We start from the raw sequence: 17,772 nt of genomic DNA on the forward strand, positions 1-17,772 counted from the left end.
CTATTTTTGACCCGTCTGTTGCTGTAATGGGAATGGGCGAATGCCTTCCTCGCCCCGGCTACAGGATATTTTTAGGGGAAGGGGGTCTTTTGTAGGATCCAGGCGGCTAAAGTTAGGCGCCGCCGTGTCAGCTGACGCCCACGTCATGGCGAGTGGTGAACGGGGGGGGGGGGGGGGGGGAGGATCCTCGGCTGGAAACCAGGACACGTTTTTTAATCCCTCGAACTCTCGGGCATGAGCGTCCATAACCTTATTATCTGTATTTTTGACATTAGCCTCAGCTGCAGTGGCCCCAGTGATATTGTGAGCTGTGGTGGGAATACCTGGGGTGTGGTTGGTGAGCATAGGCAGTGCTGGTGCTGGTGCTGCTAAGGGATGCCGGGGGGCGGGGGAAGGGGGGGGGGGGGGGGTTTTAATTTGGCAAGTCAGAAAGGTGAAGGATGGGCTCCACGGGCTCCGGCCTGATGCGCTCTGGAATGCGCCCGTCATGTCACAGTTTACTCTCGCGGGGGGCCCCGCCAAATCCCCCCCGGCACCCGCCGTCTATACCCTGGCCTCCTGAAGGCGCTGGCCCGCTGTCAGAGAGGATGAGCGCCGGCGGGGATTTCGGCTAAATGATGGCTCTCGCCACCGTTCCTCCCGGCTTAGGAAATATCCAGCAGCATTTCGCATCCCCCCCCCCCCCGTCGCCCGCCGTTCGCGCACACGTTTAATAATAGCCCGTACTTTCAGCCGCGTCTGCGCCGACGGAGCGGAGGAGATCAGCGGGCCGTTTCCACGGACACCCCTGTGATGCCGTTACTCGGCTTCGGGGGCGTGCTGCTCGTTTGGACGGGTTTGACGGGCGAAGCGTCTCCCACCCGGCAGCAGCTGTCGGTCCTGCTTTTGTTCGCTGAAGGACTGGGTGTGTGAGGGAAAATGATGGGGGGGGGGGGGGGGGAGGGGCGGGGCACCTGGCCAGAATCGCTTAGCTCTCAGCACCCCGCCCCCCCGCCCCCCCTTTTCCCAGCCTTGTCCCCATCCCGTAAATCAGCCCGCAGAGTGGCTCCGACCTGCGCACGTCCCGGGGAGTTTTTTTTCGGCGGGAATGCCCGGCGCGGTTGGGATTGTGCTCTAGAGAAGGCGGTAAGTGGACGTGCGCGGGCGGGGCAGCGGAGAGGGTGCGCGGGACAGCGGAGCGGGGAGGGCTGAGCTGCCACCTTCCACTTGTGCTGAGTGACTGGAAAGTGTCCCCCCGCCACCCCCTCACACCCCAACACCACCACCTACCCCCCCCCCCCCCCCGCCCTTGGTCTGGCACGGTGCCACAGTGGCATGCAGCTGGCCACCCTCCACCTGCCGATAAACAGATATAGTTAATAAGAATTTTCCATGCACCGTGTCGGAAAAGGGAAACGCTGCAGTTTTATTTAGACTCATAAATCTCTTCCCTCCAGCTGCCCTAAGCAGACATGTTAATTAGCCTTGGGGGGGGGGGGGGGGCGGGAATAAATAAATTAATAAATAAACAGCGGCAGTGTAATTTGGGATCTCCTGGAAGGGCTGTGGCTGGGGGAGGGAGGGAGGGAGGGAGGGGTGGTGGTGCGAGGAGGGGGGATTCCCAAACCTCAGCCTCACGTATTTTATTTTGTTCTTTTCTGCAACGTTTCCACCCTCGGTGGGGGACATGGTGCCACTGCCATCGTGACCCCAGATGCCTGGTGGTGGTGGGATCCCCTACAGGGCACAAGCCCATCTGCTGTCAATGTGTTCCTGTCAGTGGAGGCAGAAGACTCAAACTGCCGCTGCTGCTCTGCTCAAAGTAGGAAGGACTGTGCCTTACGAATACTTTTCATGAATTTATCCTTCCTGTCGACCCAAAGACTAAAATGTTCAATGTGAGACTCTGAGCTCCATCTTCGGTAAAGTTCATTGACTGCCCTTACAGCTGACCTGGCACACCAACTTGACATTTTAAAACCGAGGAATGTTCTCTAGAGAGTTCCCCCGAAGGACGATATGTGAAAACTTGTAAATGTCCTAAAGGACAAAAAAAATACAAACAGATTTGTGCTCTCGCTCTCTGCCACCACCTTCCTCTTTTCTTTTTTCTCTTGTTTTCATTTGAGGGGTCATATTCGTTCATGATCTGGTTTTGTTTTTCTTCAGTGATCCATGCCCTTTCTACTGGATGGGGGGGGGGGGGGGGGGGGGTTGGTGGGGTGGTGGGGGGGTGGGAGAAAACCGGTCATGTGCCAAGAATGAAATTGCTATTTTTAATCTCCATGATTGAAGTAACAGCTTACGTGACATGATGTGATGCAAACAGGAAGCCATTTAAAATCACCAGTTAAAATTGCATGGCAGGTGTCATTGAGGTTGAAATGCCCTCGTTGGCCAGGCGGCCATTTTATCATGTCCTGTCATTTGTTCACATTGGTACAGAAGTGAGCTTTAAAAACTTTTTCACAGGGCTCCCATAGGACTTCAGAATCAGTCTGATATTCTGATGAATTAGGGCAGGACTATGTCTTATCACTCAACACCAGGCAAGGCTGCCAGACCTATTGTTTAGACCAGCCTTATTTTTTTTTTAATTTTAGAAAATTCCATGGGCTGCTCACATTTTTTTTCGACTGATTGTTTGTACGACATGGTTTCACTGATATCACCGGCAGCCCCAAGGCTCTCGAAAGCAAGAAGGCTGGTGAGCATCACCGAGAATACATCAGGCAGCGGCGTTTCAGAAGCAAGAAAATAGCACCGTTTAGCAAGAGGCTCAGCGGCAGCCATGTTGTGCGTGGACAGAAACCAAGGGCACAGGCTACCGGGCACTGGCTGAGCGGAAAAGACAGTCCTGTAGCATAATGTAGCACGACATAATGAGGAGAACAGGCCATTCAGCCCAACGATGCTCGCCATATTCCTGCCACAAGAGTACCCGGTGCTGGCTTTACCTGCAAACTAGATGGCATCCAGCGCCATGTCAAGCCTGGTCTTGAGAGCCCCCCAGTGTTTCTGCTTGTGCTACACGACCTGGCAAGCTGTTCCATGCAGTGACTACGCTCTGTGTGGAAAAACCACAGTGGCTGTGCAGTGGAGCCGGAGGGCACCTCGGTGGGCGTCAGTACGAGGCCCGGTCCAAATGCTCTGAAGTCCCCTTTGTCGCTTCGCTGATCCGACGCGAGTGGTTATAGACTCAGGGAGGTACGTTATATGACCAAAAAGCATCTGGACATCCCTTGGTGTGGCTGTTCTTCATGGTTCCAGTGAAGGCCAATCTTCATGCTACAGCGCACAACGGCATTCTAGACAATTATGTGCTTCCCCAACAGTTTGGGGAAGGCCCCTTCCTGTTTCAACACACAACGAGGTCCATGTAGAATTTTTTTGTCGAGAACAGTGTGGAAGAACTTGAATGGCCTGCACAGAACTCAACCCCATCCAGCACCTTTGGGATCAATTCGGAAAGCCAACTGCAAGCCAGGCCTAAATCGCCCAATCAGTGCCCAACCTCACTAATGCTCTTCTGGCTGAATGGAAGCAAATCCCAGCAGCAGTGCTCCCCAAAATCTAGTATATAAAGCCTTCCCAGAAGAGGGGAGGTTGTCACAGCAGCAAAGGGTGGATTAGGCAAAATGTGCAGAGTCATGCAAGGACCGTGTCCAAGCAGAACGTGAAGACACCATAGGAAAATATGCATTTATTATCCTTACAGTATATACACAATGCCATACAAAACAAATGAAGTCGTTGCAAAACGTAGAAATACACTTCAATGCAGATTCACAGGCTGAGCTGTGCAGAGCAGTTGAACGACCCTCCCTGGTGCCGCCCCTTCGTTGGTGTACAGTTATAAAAGGGGCGGGGCCAGCGCGGTTGTCACGACAGCGGGCAGCAGCCGGCCTCCTCGTGCTTGGAGAGCAGGGATATCCGGGAGAAGGTCTTCGAGCAGCGCTTGCACTGGTACTTCTTGATGTCGGAGTGCGTCTGGAGGTGCGCGCGCAGGTTGGAGCGGTCCGCGAAGGCCCGGCTGCAGTGCGGGCAGGAGAACGGCTTCTCCCCTAAAAACAACAGAGGGCACAGACGGCGGGCATCAGCGCGCAGCAGCGGGCAGCTCGGAACCAGCAAAGCCTACAGAAGAGGGTGGCCATGTAGCAGGTATGCCCTGAAGATGGTGGATGCATTATTCTCAAGAGCAGAAAGTGCTCCACCACCATTAAGCAGACAAATATTTTTTTTTTTTAACTCAACTAAAATGAATAACATTTGGTATATTTTACTGTTCAGTGTGAAACTGGGTCACTACTTTATCAGATGCTCCACTATGCAAGGTGACTGCATGACTAAAATTACATTACATTACTTTACAGGCATTTAGCAGACGCTCTGATCCAGAGCGCCTTACACAACTCTCATTTTTACGAAGTAAACCTTTTAATACAGCTGGATATTTTACTGAAGCGAGTCAGATTAAGGCACCTTACTCAGTGTTACAAACAGCAGCGCTCTACCTGGGAATCAAACCTGCAACCTTTAGGTCACAAGCTCGGTTCCCCATCCATCATGGCGTACAAACTGTACACTGGGCGCAAGCTCTAAATCGGCTGTGGGTCCGCACACGCGAACGCGCGCGCAGTCGTACCCGTGTGCGTGCGGATGTGTCCCTGCAGCAGCCAGGGCCGGGAGAAGGCCTTGCCGCAGAGCTTGCAGACGCAGGGCAGCGTGTGCGTGCGGATGTGCATCTTCAGCGCCCCCAGGCTCACGTACTCCTTGTCGCAGTACTTGCAGCTGAAGCAGCGGTGGCACTGCCACTCGCAGCGCAGCTGCCTGTGCTTGGCCAGGCCCGAGAAGGTGAAGTAGGCCCGGTGGCAGTCCAGGCACTCGAAGCGCTCCTGCCCGCCGGGCACCAGGCCCAGGAGGGGCGACGGGGCGGCGCCCCGCTCCAGCGCCAGCTCGGCGGCGTGGGCGGGGAGCCGGAAGGCGTGGGGCTCCAGGAGGCGGAGGGGCTCCAGGGCGGGGAGAGAGTCCCTGACGGGCGTGTTGTGGGCCACCAGCAGGGGGCGCCCCAGCTCTTGCCCTGGGCCCCCCCTCGGGGGAAAGTCCGTGCACCACGGCTGCGCGTCCGTCAACGGGCCGCTGACAGAGGTCAGCTCCACCGAGGTTCTGGGCGCTGGGGTGACGAGGGGCGCCGGTCGCCACTCTCCCAGGATCTGGGGGGAGCTGGGGAGAGGGCAGGACATCTGAGAGAGGGGCAGGGGACCCGGCATGGATTCTTCCGGAGAGTGTGGAGCAAGGACGTCCTCTGTAGTAAAACACAAATTGTTTGCGCGCGTATGAAGTGTCTGCATCAGCTGTAATAAACTCACTATTCACGCTCACAATGAGGCCAAATCAATGCAGCAGTGTCAGACTTGTAAAGGTCTTTTTAACACAGGTTACAAATTGTCTGAGGGCCAGGTGTGCAAATGACATTGAAGAAAATAATTAAAAATTAATAAGAAAAAGATTCTTGACCACTTATCCCCGCAAGTGATGGACAATTTGGACTTCCAAAAATGCTGTGGCAGCTTTCAAACCATTAAAGATTATGCAGAGACATCTGATAAAAGGGGAAATTGTAATGGTTCAGAAGATCAACGTAGAGGTTCTCCTGGACCTGCATTCAACTTTTTTATGATTATAAAAATGTAACTACTATTTTTAGATTGCAGAACTAAATTATATAGGCTTGTGTTCTCTAGGTGTCAGTGATAATGATGGACCACCAGAATATTCATGACCTCTCAGGGTCACTGTTAAAACAACATTTGCGGCTGAAAGCTGTGAGAACTATAATGCTGATAAGCATTCTTCAGCCTCATCAACAATAGTGGGAATTGAAAGTATTTGTGAAATTAGTGGATATTTCATTTCTGAAGTTTCATTGATGAATATTAACCCATGAAATATAGCGTTGTGTGTGTGTACGTTTGTGTGTATACAGTGCATTTATGCGCATAGAATTTCAAATAAAACAATATGACAAAGTGCAGACTTTCACATTTAATTTGAGTGTATATACATCCATATCAAGTGATCACTAGAAAATGTAGCCTCTGTATGGATTGTTCCTCAATTTTAGTGGACCAAAAGCAATTGGACAAATTAACAATCTTACAGTCCTTGGTTGCAAATCCTTAACATCTGACGACTGCCTTAGGTTTGTGATCCATAGACATTGCCAAACGCAGAGTATCTTCCTGGGTGATGCTCTGCCAGGCCTGTACTGCAGCCATCTTCAGCTTCTGTTTTTTTTTTCTCCCATTTTCTCCCCAATTTAGTCGTTATACGAATTCCCCGTGTGTATCACATTCCTGGTCGATGCGCTATCCTCTGTCTGGGGAGGGTGTAGACTACCACATGCCTCCTCCGATACATGTGGAGTCGCCAGCTGCTTCTTTTCACCTGACAGCGAGGAGTTTCACTGGGAGAGCATAACACGTGCTGAGGTTCACGCTATCTCCCCCACATCCCCTCCCCGCTGAACAGGCGCCCCGACCAACCAGTAGGAGTCGCTAATGCAACGATCAGGACTCATACCCTCACCGGCTTCCCACCCACGAACACTGCCAATTGTGTTCGTAGGAACATCTGACCAAGCCTTGTCGCAGTGAAACGCATTTTCAACTGGATTCAGGTCAGGTGATCAACTTGGCGAGTCAATTCCACTTTTTAGTCCTGAAAATCTCCTTGGTTGGTTTAGCTGTGTGTTTGATGGCCATTGTCCTGCTGCAAGGTGAAGCACTGTCCCATGAGTTTTGGGGCATTTGGTTGGATGTGAGCTGATAAGGCGTTTCTGTACACTTCAGAATTTATTCTGCTGCTGCAGTCAGCAGTCACAGCATCAACAAAGACAAGTGAGCCAGTTCCAGGGGCAACCACACACACCCAAGCCATAACACTACCTTGCAGCATGAGGTAGTATACCTTGGATTATGAGCAGTTCCTTTCTTTCCCTGTGCTTTCTTCTCATCATCACCTTGGTACAGGTTAACACTCATCTCATCAGTCTGTACGACTGTTCCAGAACTCTAGTAAAGTTCTTTTTCTTTTAAATGTTCTGTAAACTGTAACCTGACTGTTCTGCTCTTGAGGCTCACCAGTGGTTTGCATCATGCGGTGAACCCTCTGAGGTTATGCTGGTGTAGTCTTCTCTTTGTGGTAGTCTTCGACACATCAATGCCTACATCCTGGAGAGTGTTCTTGTTCTGTTCGACATTTGAAAAAAGTTGGGTTTTTCCATCACAAACGAAAAGATTCTTTGGTCATCCACTACAGTGATCTTCCGTGGTCTACCAGGTATATTGCTATTGACTTCACCAGTGTTCTTGTTTCCTAACAATGTATTACAGCTGATTTTGTCTCTGATTGATTTATAAAATGGGGGAACTACGTATAACAGGCACGGAACCGTCCAGACCCACGGTGCAACTCACTTCCGCAGACACATTTTAGCTGGCACCGCCTGCGCATGCATCCCACAAAACATCCCTGAAAGGTTGTCCGTGAGTGAGTGAATGAGCGACCACAATTCAGGTTGTCCATGAGTGAGTGAGTGAGTGACCACAATTTGCCATGCTTAGCCCACGGCGGCAGTTCCTGCACGCCGTGGGAAAAAGGGCTGTAATTCCTGCGTGGTTCACCTGATATGGATGTAAACACCCTCAAAGTAAAACAGACAGTCTGCACTTTGCAATTATACATTGTTTCATTTTAAATCAAAATGTGCTGGAGTAGGCTACAGAGCCAAAACGAAACTTTGTCACTGTCCAAATACTTATTGACTACATTATCATACATTAATAACAATTCTTTTAACTGTAATTACTTAATATTTAATTGTCAAGATAGTTGGTATTCATGGTCTGAGTATGTAGGTTTTGGGAGTTCAAATGTAATCACAAGGAAATTAACTTTGTCATGGTGTTATTTTAAATTCTTGCACCGCCGTGTTTTCCCGTCCGATTTTATAATGATCGCCGTAGTTCGTCAAGAAAGAACGAACTGTGGAGTAGCTCGCATAAAGGGATGCATTTGAACAAAAACGCGGATTTCAGGGAGATTTCCGAGTAAAAAGAAGCCTGGAAGGGCGCTGCATTGGCCTCTTCAACACGCTTAATAGGACCCTTCACATCCCAAAAGGAGGGACTAACAATAAGCCCCCCTTTTGTGTGGGAGATTTTGCACCTGCTAAACTCCAACCGTTTGCGGTATCCGTTGCAAAAAGTTTTTGTTTTCATCTTCATTATTTATTTTATCATTATTTACAGCGTTGCTTGGCAGCACTTTGGCTAACAGTCAAAGAAACGTGTTTTGTTAATGTGTGCGTGCTAATAAATAACAGATTTTCCTTAAATACGCGAAGGAGGTATTTTAACTTTTAACATATTTAAACTTATGTCCTCCACAATATTTCTAAACAGTGACTACAAAGTAGACTTTATATTAGTTACTTGCTTCATACATAAAAACCGACCCCATACAAACTTTCCAGATGTTAACAGATTAAAGCACAATAAACGTACTCTTAAGAGAAATACAATAATTGTGAAATCATACACAATAACGCACACCAGTATTAGATTATGGATATAAGGGCTGATATCATGAAAAATACAGTAATAATCCGCTTCAAAAAGTTATGTAGGCTACCTCTTTTCTTTGAATCCAGTTGACCGTAGTTTGTCTTCTTACTGAGGTATTTCTTCACCAAAAAGGACCGTGGCATCTTATAATATCTGTGAATCTCAGATGCGCGCACACTGTACGACCCTTAGCAACGCAAGAATGTTAGCGTGAATGATCATAGGCAGGAGACCTGTTGAATAAATAGGGGAGTCTTGGAGGCTGTCTTTGCCGCACATTCTTCCGTGGAGTGGAGAGAGTCAGGTGCAGAGGGTCACTGCCAATTAGCATAGGCTCCCCGTCGGGCCAATTACAATGAAAGGACAAGTGGAAGAGGGCGGAGCCTCGCGCGGCTGTTTGCATACCCCAACAAAACAGGTGCATTGCGTCCTTTATCGCACAGGTGTAGTGGTTCAAGTTCGCCTTAGTTTTTTCATTCTTGTGAATTTATGGTGATTTTCCCCTCCTTATAATAGGCTAGTTCGTCGCCTATTTTCGCCGTTCGTTTAGTCAAACCAAATCGACCAGTTCTAGTTCGGAATTTTAAAGTAGCCTAAGTGTTTATTTATTTTACGAATGAACACCAGTTGATTTAAATTAGTTGACTATTGGTCTACTACTTCAAACATAAGGGTGAAAATAGTAGCATATGCAATTTCACAACTGGAAAAAAAACGTTTCCATACTACTGCTAGAGTGAAAAACAGGAGCACCTACAATATTCGAAGTAGCAAACGCACCATTCTTTGGCCATACGAAAGCGGCTGACTTGAGGGAACTGGAGAGGGGGGCCCGCTTCTTTTTTTCCCCCCGCATGTCTCCCATTTAAAAGCTCCGAAAACAAACAGCATTCCAGGTCACTTTTCCATCCCGGCACAGAGTGTGTCCTTTTCAACGAACCCTGCTGAAAAGAACAGCTTTGCACAGTGGGCTAGAAGAGAGGAGGACGACGAGGAGGAGGAGGTTAGCAAAACAAGAAAACGGGCCCGGCCCAATTAACATGTGAATACGGAACCTAAAAGCAATGAAAAGCGGATTTCCTCTCAGTGCCAGCCGGGCAACATCCCCATTCTCTGCCGCGGGCAATATTGAATCTCAACACCAACCTCGAATGGCGCAAAAAGAATAGGAAAAAATGTGTGCGCGTATCATTAAACACATGTGTATTTTTTTTTTTTTTAAATGAATTTATTTTTAATATAGCACATCAACAATGCATGTTAAATCTGTTTAAAATGTGATATTTATATTTTACATCACCTGTCTATATATATATATATAATGAAATATGACCCAAACTCCAAATATTCCCCCAGGTTTTAAAATTTTAACACCTTGGCATGCCAGCAAAATAAAGCCCTCGGTTGTTTCCCGGAGGTGAAAGCAGTCCCCAGTGAGTTGACAGCGCCCTCTGCTGTTGTGGAGAGGTCTCGTCTGGGTAGGTTTTTCACTGTTTTTGGACTTTACCATTAACGTGAGGCATAAACAGTTCCCACCGTCCCGCTGAACACCGAATTCTGATTTAGAGTGACTATTCCTGGGGGGAAATTCCCAGTCACAAGGACAAATCTCAGCTTAGTAGAAGCTTTTTACATAGCATGAATATCAAGATGAATGCAGAGAAATTTTCATTTTAGATTTATTCAAAAATATTTGTACATCTCCACTTACTTCCACAAGTGCTAGTGGATAATTCTTGTTGCCTTGCATTCGGACAGCAACAACAATAATAATAGTAAGGCTGAAAAACTGTCAAGCGTTGAATGAACATAGCTTTAAAAAATAAAACGCGTATCAAAAGCATTTTAAAAATTACTCTGGATTCTAACTCATTCTAAACAAAGTGATCCTTTTAAAAAACACAAAAACTAGCAAAATACAGGAACGTACTAAAACATCCAAAATGGTTTGTTTTTGTTTTTTTTGGTTTTTTTCTTAAGTTTGCTTTTTTTGTGGTGCAAAACAGAAATTCTGAGAATATTGTGGCATAATGAAACAAAAATCCATCTTGGAACAAATTACTGTACAAAAAGAATCTTATATACAGGTAAGGGTGGAACTGGCTAACTGGAGACCAGCAAAGGATTGGAGAGTAGAAGTTCATGTACAGAGCGTATTGCATCCTTTAATATTAACTTCCAAAAACCTTGTTTCCTCTCATCCCTCACCCCCCACCCCCACCCCCACCCCGCAGCCAAAACTGAAGACCAAGCCCAGAGCTCATTCTCTTAATGGGTCACATATTGACGCACAAATAAAACTTTTCAACACATGCACAGAAAATGGGAGAGAACAAGGCCGTGTGCTTCAGACTCGAGCCTAAGCCCTGGGTTCAAACTAACAGACTGCAGTTTGACCTCAACTCGCCGTTCCTTCTGCCACTTTCACCACACTCCGCGTGTTTTGCGGTCGCTAACAGGGATGGACCAAAAAACATTTTCTTAAAAATATTTAAAAATCCAAATAAATTCCAAACAAATAACGGCAATTAAGAAGTTAAGGACACACCACTTTTTGGTAAGATCAGATTCCAACCCCTGTCCCAATTTGGCTCGAGTGTTGGGAACCAGGCGACTGGGTGAGGAGGATTTTAGTCTTCGCCGCCGCCGTACATGTCCGCCAGTTTCTTGAAGCGCGGCCCCCACTCGGCCAGGCAGTCGTAGTCCTGGTCCTCCCCCGAGCTGGAGGAGTTGAGGGAGCTGAGGGAGCCGGCCTCAGAGCCGCCTCCTTCGTAGTCGAACACCAGGAGGGAGTCGTACGGCGGGGCGGTGGGGTCTCCGTCCGCGGCCTTCAGATTCTGAAACGCACCAGAGGGGGAAGTTTAAAGGATTACAATGACATGGAATATACAATTAAGCTTCTTTTAAAAATAAAAAAAAATGTATTGCCTTTTTGGGACTCCACTTATCACTGAAAAAAATTGCACACACACACACACACACACACTATATGACAAGAAGTATCTGGACACCCCTTGGTCTGGAGCTGTTTTTCATGGTTTGAGCTATGCCCTTTAGTTCCAGTGAAAGCAAATCTTAATGCTACAGCATACAATGACATTCTAGACGATTCTGTGCTTCCCCAACAGTATGGGGAAGGCCCTTTCCTGTTTCAGCATGCCAATGCCACCTGGCACACAGCAAGGTCCATATAGAAATGGTTTTGTCAAGAACAGTGTGGAAGAACTTGATTGGACAGTATAGTGCCCTGACCTCAACCCCATCCAACACCTTTGGGATGCAGCAATGCTCCAACATCTAGTATAAGGCCTTCCCAGAAGAGTAGAGGCTATTATAGCAGCAAAGGGTGGACCAACTCCATATTAATGCCCTTAATTTTGGATGAGATATTGGATGTCAGGTGTCCACATTCTTTTGGCCGTGTAGTGTACGTATACGTGCGTGAGTATGCACAAATCTTTTTTTGGGTTTAATGCACATCCGTGATAGTGAATAATGAATCCACATTTCAGAACGTGCCAAACACCTTTCCTTGGAATTGTTTTTTCATCAAATTGCACAGAATTGCACAGGCATACAACAGAACTCACATCATCGATGAAGTTTCCAATATCCTCGGGGTTGGTGGGTCGGGTCCGGTACTGCGGAACAGGCAGGAACGTCGGGGCCACGTCATCCCGCATGACATCAGGTCGGTTATCCAGGCCTCTGTGCAGCTGGCTCAGGTCATAATCCTGGATGCAGGACAGGCAACAAGGTTTATTAAAATCCCACGTCCACAACGGAATGTGGCGGCAAAAAAACAAGACCAGGTCAAAACATAGTATATGGCTGGACTGGTGACCAATGGTGTAGCTTCATAACTCAGTGACTCAGTCACAGACATTTGCGTTTGTAGGGCTGGTACCCGCTGTTGCGGTCCAGACAAAAAAAAAGTACAAAACGTCCAATTACGAGAACCACCATTTCCCATGCAACGGCAGAAAGATCACTAAAAGCCAGCGTTGGAATGTTCAAAACTAATCAGGCTGTAAAGGAAGAGGAAGGACAATAATGGCCTAGACTTTGCCATGGTCACCAGGATTTTCTCCTCACACTCGTGCTTAAACACCCACCTGGTCCTCCTCGCCGCCGCCCTCCTCGTCGTAGTAGTACAGGTTGTCCCGAACGTCATTGTGGAGGAGAGGCTCCTCCTTCATCGGTCTGCTCCTTCTCCTCAAGAACATGAGGAGTAACAGCACCAGCACTGTGGGTCAGAGAGCATGCCGCCATTAACACCTCACAAACAAGCACATACAACACTAGCACTGCATACCGCCATTAACACCACACAAACAAGCACATACAACACTAGCAATGCATACCGCCATTAACACCACACAAACAAACACATACAACACTAGCACTGCACACCGCCATTAACACCTCACAAACAAACACATACAACACTAGCACTGCATACCGCCATTAACACCTCACAAACAAACACATACAACACTAGCACTGCATACCGCCATTAACACCACACAAACAAACACATACAACACTAGCACTGCATACCACCATTAACACCTCACAAACAAGCAACACTAGCACTGCATACCACCATTAACACCTCACAAACAAGCAACACTAGCACTGCATACCACCATTAACACCTCACAAACAAGCACATACAACACTAGCACTGCGTACCGCCATTAACACCTCACAAACAAACACATACAACACTAGCACTGCGTACCGCCATGAACACCACACAAACAAGCACATACAACACTAGCACTGCGTACCGCCATTAACACCTCACAAACAAGCACATACAACACTAGCACTGCATACCACATTAACACCTCACAAACAAGCAACACTAGCACTGCATACCACCACTAACACCTCACAAACAAGCAACACTAGCACTGCACACCACCATTAACACCACACAGCAAACAAGCACATACAACACTACCATTGTGGGTCAGAGAGTATGCAAAAACTTCTGATGATTTCACTGAGCACTGACTATGGGTGTTCCAAACACAACTGAAGAAGAAATAATAATACTACTGAATTACTCACGGAGTAAAAGCAAGATGGCTCCCAAAATTCCCAGAATTCCAGGCAGCCCTACACCCGCCACAGCCTTTGCGTTGCACGTGAAATCATCTCCTTTGCAGTCACACACTTTGGCTTGGACGGTGCTGTCCTGGTACATGCCCTGGCTGTCATACACTCGGAGGATAACGTTGTAATCATTCTGTTCCAGGTGGGTCTTCAGTGCGAGTATTATGCCCGTCTCTGAAACGAATAAAAAACAACAGTTATGTTTTCTGTGATCGGTAGATGTGTGAATGTCATGAAAACGCTAAATTAAAAAGATGTCTTTGTTTTTATATAGCACCTTTCCTACATTGAAATACAGCTCAAAGAGCTGTCCAAACATCAAAAAATAGTGAAGTAAAACATGAAAATCAGCACAGACTGAGAAAACAAAATATATACAAAGTTAACATTAAAATAAAAGCGTATATCATTAGAACACTAAAACCAAAGTAAAAGAAAAAATACAAAAATAAATACCTATATCCGAGAAAACTTTTGCGCAGGCAGGCTAGCATAAGACTTGAGTGGTGGTGAAATGGCATTCGTGGAATACGACCATTTGTTGTAGTTTCAACATCGAAACTTGCTTTATTAAAGCACATAACCTCTTCAAAATTCATGGCTGACATATTAAGGGGTCTTTTGTTCTACGACGTAAATTACAACCGATAGAACCTCAGCTATGATTTTCCAAGCTGTAATGTGCTTTAATAAAGATGCTACCAAGTTGCTGTATTGCAACTACAACAAACGGTCACATTCTGTGTACATCACATCGCCACCCCTCAAGTTTCATACTAGTCCACCTGCACAAGACTTTTCTCAGATATACACAGTTGGTGTATTTCGGGTAGAAGTAGTTCTCAATGAAACTGAGCACAAATTAAGCTCTGTGGATGTTCGTGAGTAACCGTGGCATTACTGTATATCTGGAAAGAGACGCTGCCGTTGAGTTTTTATTATGTAAATATTAGGTGCATTGAGTGCCACAAAAATATGGGTCGATTGAGGTCTGTTGTATCAAGGTGAAGCGCATTTGGAAAAAGTCAAATCTCAGCAAAACTATTTGGACGAATAGATATTACTCTGGCTAACTGAAAGCAAACTTTAAGTAGGCCAGCAGCTGATGATCTACTGCAAGTGCTCATCTTGGAACAGACGACCAGAAATGTATGAAGGTGCTACACCTAAACGTGGTAAACATCTAAAAGCCTGTTCACCGGGCACAGCGAGGCTTACTTGTGCCGTTCATCCTAGCAGTCCAGTTGTTCCCGCTATCTCCCTGCAGTTCCGCACGGAAAGGGGCGGCGAAGCCCGGCCCGTCTCTGTCAGAGACGGACAGCGTCACGGGCTGAGATTCCTGGTTACAGATCGTAATCGTCCTCTCCTCGATTATGGGAGCGTTGTCATTTACATCTTCCAGCTCGATCAGCAGAGTCCCGGTTCCCGTCGCAGGGATATCATCTAAAAAAAAAAATAATAATAATTAAGAAATGTCTTAGGTTCACAACTTTGAAGGGATAAAAGTAAGCAACAATGGTACGAAAAAAGAAAAGACAATACCGTTATCAATGGCATTAATGAGGGCCCGGTATTTGCCCCCGATGACGAAGGGAGATTCTCTATCCATGGGGCTCCTGACTTTGATGAGCCCAGTCTCTTTATTGACATTGAGCCATCCAGCAGGATCATAGCCCGATTTATACCTTCAGGGAAACGGGTTGACATTCAGTTTTTTGTTTCCATTCTCTCTCAACCACTACATTGTATAAATTAATCCGCTACTGCACATGGATTTATTTAAGTTTAAGTCAATGGCTACAGTGCCATGAAAAATTAATTGTCCCCTTTCCCAGTTTCATTAAATAAATGAAACAATTTAAAAAATGTGTTTTGTGTTTACACAGGGTCCCATTGTCTAACATTACATTTTGTCTAAAGACCTGAAACCATTGTGACAAATGAGATTACCATTAGAACATAGAATTTGATCTGCCCTGGTGTGAAATAAATTAGACATTTTTGTACATGTATGCTAATGAAGCACAGCTACAGAAACAAATTAATGAACCTGATTCAGACAAGTCCATATGACAGTTGCCGTATTAAATGTGTTGTATTGCCAGAAACATTCCCTTACCACACTTTCTGATTTCTTGCCGTGTCAGGATCGGTTGCTGTATATGCAATAATGTCGGCATCAACTTCCAGGTTCTCTGGTTTAATGACCACCCTCTCAACTGGATTAAAGACTGGAGCCTCATTCACATCCTTCACATTCACAATAACTGTGGCAGTGGAGGTGGGCAGACGGGTGGCAAATGGGGCATCGTTCTCCACAGTGACCAACAAGGTGTAGTGTGCATTCTTCTCAAAATCAAGGCCCTGAATGGGGAGAGAAAACATGCAATTAAATTATAAATCATTTTTAACTTATAACAGTCTGGCAAAAGTCTTGGTGCTGATTCAATATTGCATGGTTTAGAGACCCTTTGAGATGTTTGGTCTCCAGGACATGGATCGTTACCTTGGCTGTAGTAATAATGCCCTCCAGCTTGCTGGGTCCAGTACTGACATTGAAGAAACCTCCATTGTTTCCATCAATAATCTTGTACTTAGTTGTCCAGGCCGGTGTGTGGACTTCATCCCCATCAGTCACTGGCATTTTCACCACCTCGGCACCCACTTCATTCTCAGGGACAGACACCGTGTACTGTGAAGGAGAAAGTTTACAGTATGTGTGTTACACAAAGTATATGGCCCAAATCAACTCAACAGCTGTTAAAGGGTGCTTCTTTATCATGAAAAGAAACTGCACAGCTCACCACACTATGAATAGGAACAACTTGAATATCACTCAACATAACTGAAAAGTACCAGTTAAAGGTCACTTACTGAACTCTGCACAAACTGAGGAGCGTTGTCATTGCTGTCGGTTACTGTGACGATTGCTGTGCAGGTGGTTGCGAGGCCTTCCCCCATCATATCAGCAGCTTGAATTATCAATGTGTACTTACGAAAGTTCTGCAAAAGGAAACGCAAAATAGTTTTACTATTTCTAACTGGATATATTCTTGTCTATTATGTCCATAATGTCTGTTTTTTAAATCATTGTCATTTTACACATAGTTCCTGTTATTAGTGTATCATATACCTCTCTGTCCAGCCCATCTGTATTCAGTTGGATCCCTCCAGTCGAAGGGTTAATAAAGAACATATCTGCTTGTGGACTCTCTGGGTTTTGGGTCAGAAGTTTGTATCTAATGTCAGCATTGTCTGATCCTGGTTCATCTTTATCAATTGCAGTCACCTTCATGAATTCAAAACCTTAAGAGGGAAAATTAATGAACACAAATAAATATCAAAACAAAAAATATCATTTGATTCAACAGAGCACCACTGCGACTGTTTATGTGAGATTGCATCTTGGGCAGTCAGCCCGGCTTGTGGATATCGATACTGCTCTCAAAGAATATGCTACTGTTATTATACCATACTGAATTTTCATATTTGCCATAAGATGAAGGTACCTTTGGGGGATGATTCGGCTACGTTGCCCAGGAACGGATCCATGGTAAATTCGGGTCTGTTGTCGTTCTGATCGATCACATTGATGATAATGTCCATGGGATCCTCGGCCCGAATGACACTGTCACCCAAAGCGTCAGCGTGAGCCAAGAGCTAGAGAGGGGGAAGAGAGGAAAGAACACGGGCCTACAGTTACGGTTGGGACCTCTAATAAATCTCACAAAAAATAAAAATAAAGACTTGGCCATTGCTGATACTTGGTAATATCGTCTTGTTGCTGGAAAAACAAACTTACTTTATATTTATCTTCCTTCTCTCGGTCCAAAGGCTGGGTGACACTGAGCCAGCCACTATCCTTGTCAATGGTGAAAAGCCCAACAGGGGGCTGGTCTGCCCCAGGCCCAGTGATGCGGTATTTCAACTTCACTTCCTTATCCCGGCTGGATCGGATCTGCAAATGCAAACGCAACCAGGCGTCACTGAATAAAACACGACTGAACTACTACCAAACTCAAAATTGGCAAAAACGCAGCCA

At 46.4% G+C, this 17,772-nt stretch overlaps 2 protein-coding genes across 13 annotated transcripts in view; both read right to left on the minus strand.

The window, feature by feature from the left end:
* Positions 1-3,656: 3,656 nt before the first annotated feature.
* On the minus strand, positions 3,657-9,902 carry snai3 (snail family zinc finger 3). Of its 3 annotated transcripts, XM_035417289.1 has the most exons (4): positions 8,674-9,365; positions 7,122-7,229; positions 4,625-5,284; positions 3,657-4,043 (listed from the first exon to the last, which is right to left on the minus strand). In XM_035417289.1, exons 2-4 carry the CDS (start codon positions 7,135-7,137, stop codon positions 3,862-3,864), a joined length of 858 nt encoding a protein of 285 aa, XP_035273180.1. In that variant the 5' UTR covers positions 7,138-7,229; positions 8,674-9,365; the 3' UTR covers positions 3,657-3,861. The 3 variants fall into 3 exon arrangements, with proteins under 3 accessions (XP_035273180.1, XP_035273178.1, XP_035273179.1); XM_035417287.1 differs by lacking the exons at positions 7,122-7,229; positions 8,674-9,365 and adding an exon at positions 9,387-9,902; XM_035417288.1 differs by lacking the exon at positions 7,122-7,229 and having other exon boundaries at positions 8,674-9,360.
* Positions 9,903-10,268: 366 nt separating this feature from the next.
* LOC118227135 (B-cadherin-like) overlaps positions 10,269-17,772 on the minus strand; it is a 50,452-nt gene continuing 42,948 nt past the window's right edge. For 6 of the 10 annotated variants that reach the window (XM_035417293.1, XM_035417291.1, XM_035417294.1 and 3 more), the window contains 7 exons: positions 15,850-16,094; positions 15,273-15,415; positions 14,949-15,173; positions 13,686-13,904; positions 12,722-12,852; positions 12,197-12,340; positions 11,237-11,443 (listed from right to left, as the gene is read on the minus strand). In XM_035417293.1, the coding sequence (XP_035273184.1) occupies positions 11,237-11,443; positions 12,197-12,340; positions 12,722-12,852; positions 13,686-13,904; positions 14,949-15,173; positions 15,273-15,415; positions 15,850-16,094 (1,314 nt within the window). Of the gene's footprint in view, positions 11,444-12,196; positions 12,341-12,721; positions 12,853-13,685; positions 13,905-14,948; positions 15,174-15,272; positions 15,416-15,849; positions 16,095-16,236; positions 16,423-16,604; positions 16,734-16,863; positions 17,037-17,239; positions 17,391-17,532; positions 17,689-17,772 lie in introns of all 10 variants that reach the window. The other 4 variants (XM_035417292.1, XM_035417298.1, XM_035417297.1 and 1 more) reach the window with 2 other exon arrangements.

Source organism: Anguilla anguilla, chromosome 5 (genome assembly GCF_013347855.1).
Source record: "Anguilla anguilla isolate fAngAng1 chromosome 5, fAngAng1.pri, whole genome shotgun sequence".
Taxonomy (NCBI): domain Eukaryota; kingdom Metazoa; phylum Chordata; class Actinopteri; order Anguilliformes; family Anguillidae; genus Anguilla; species Anguilla anguilla.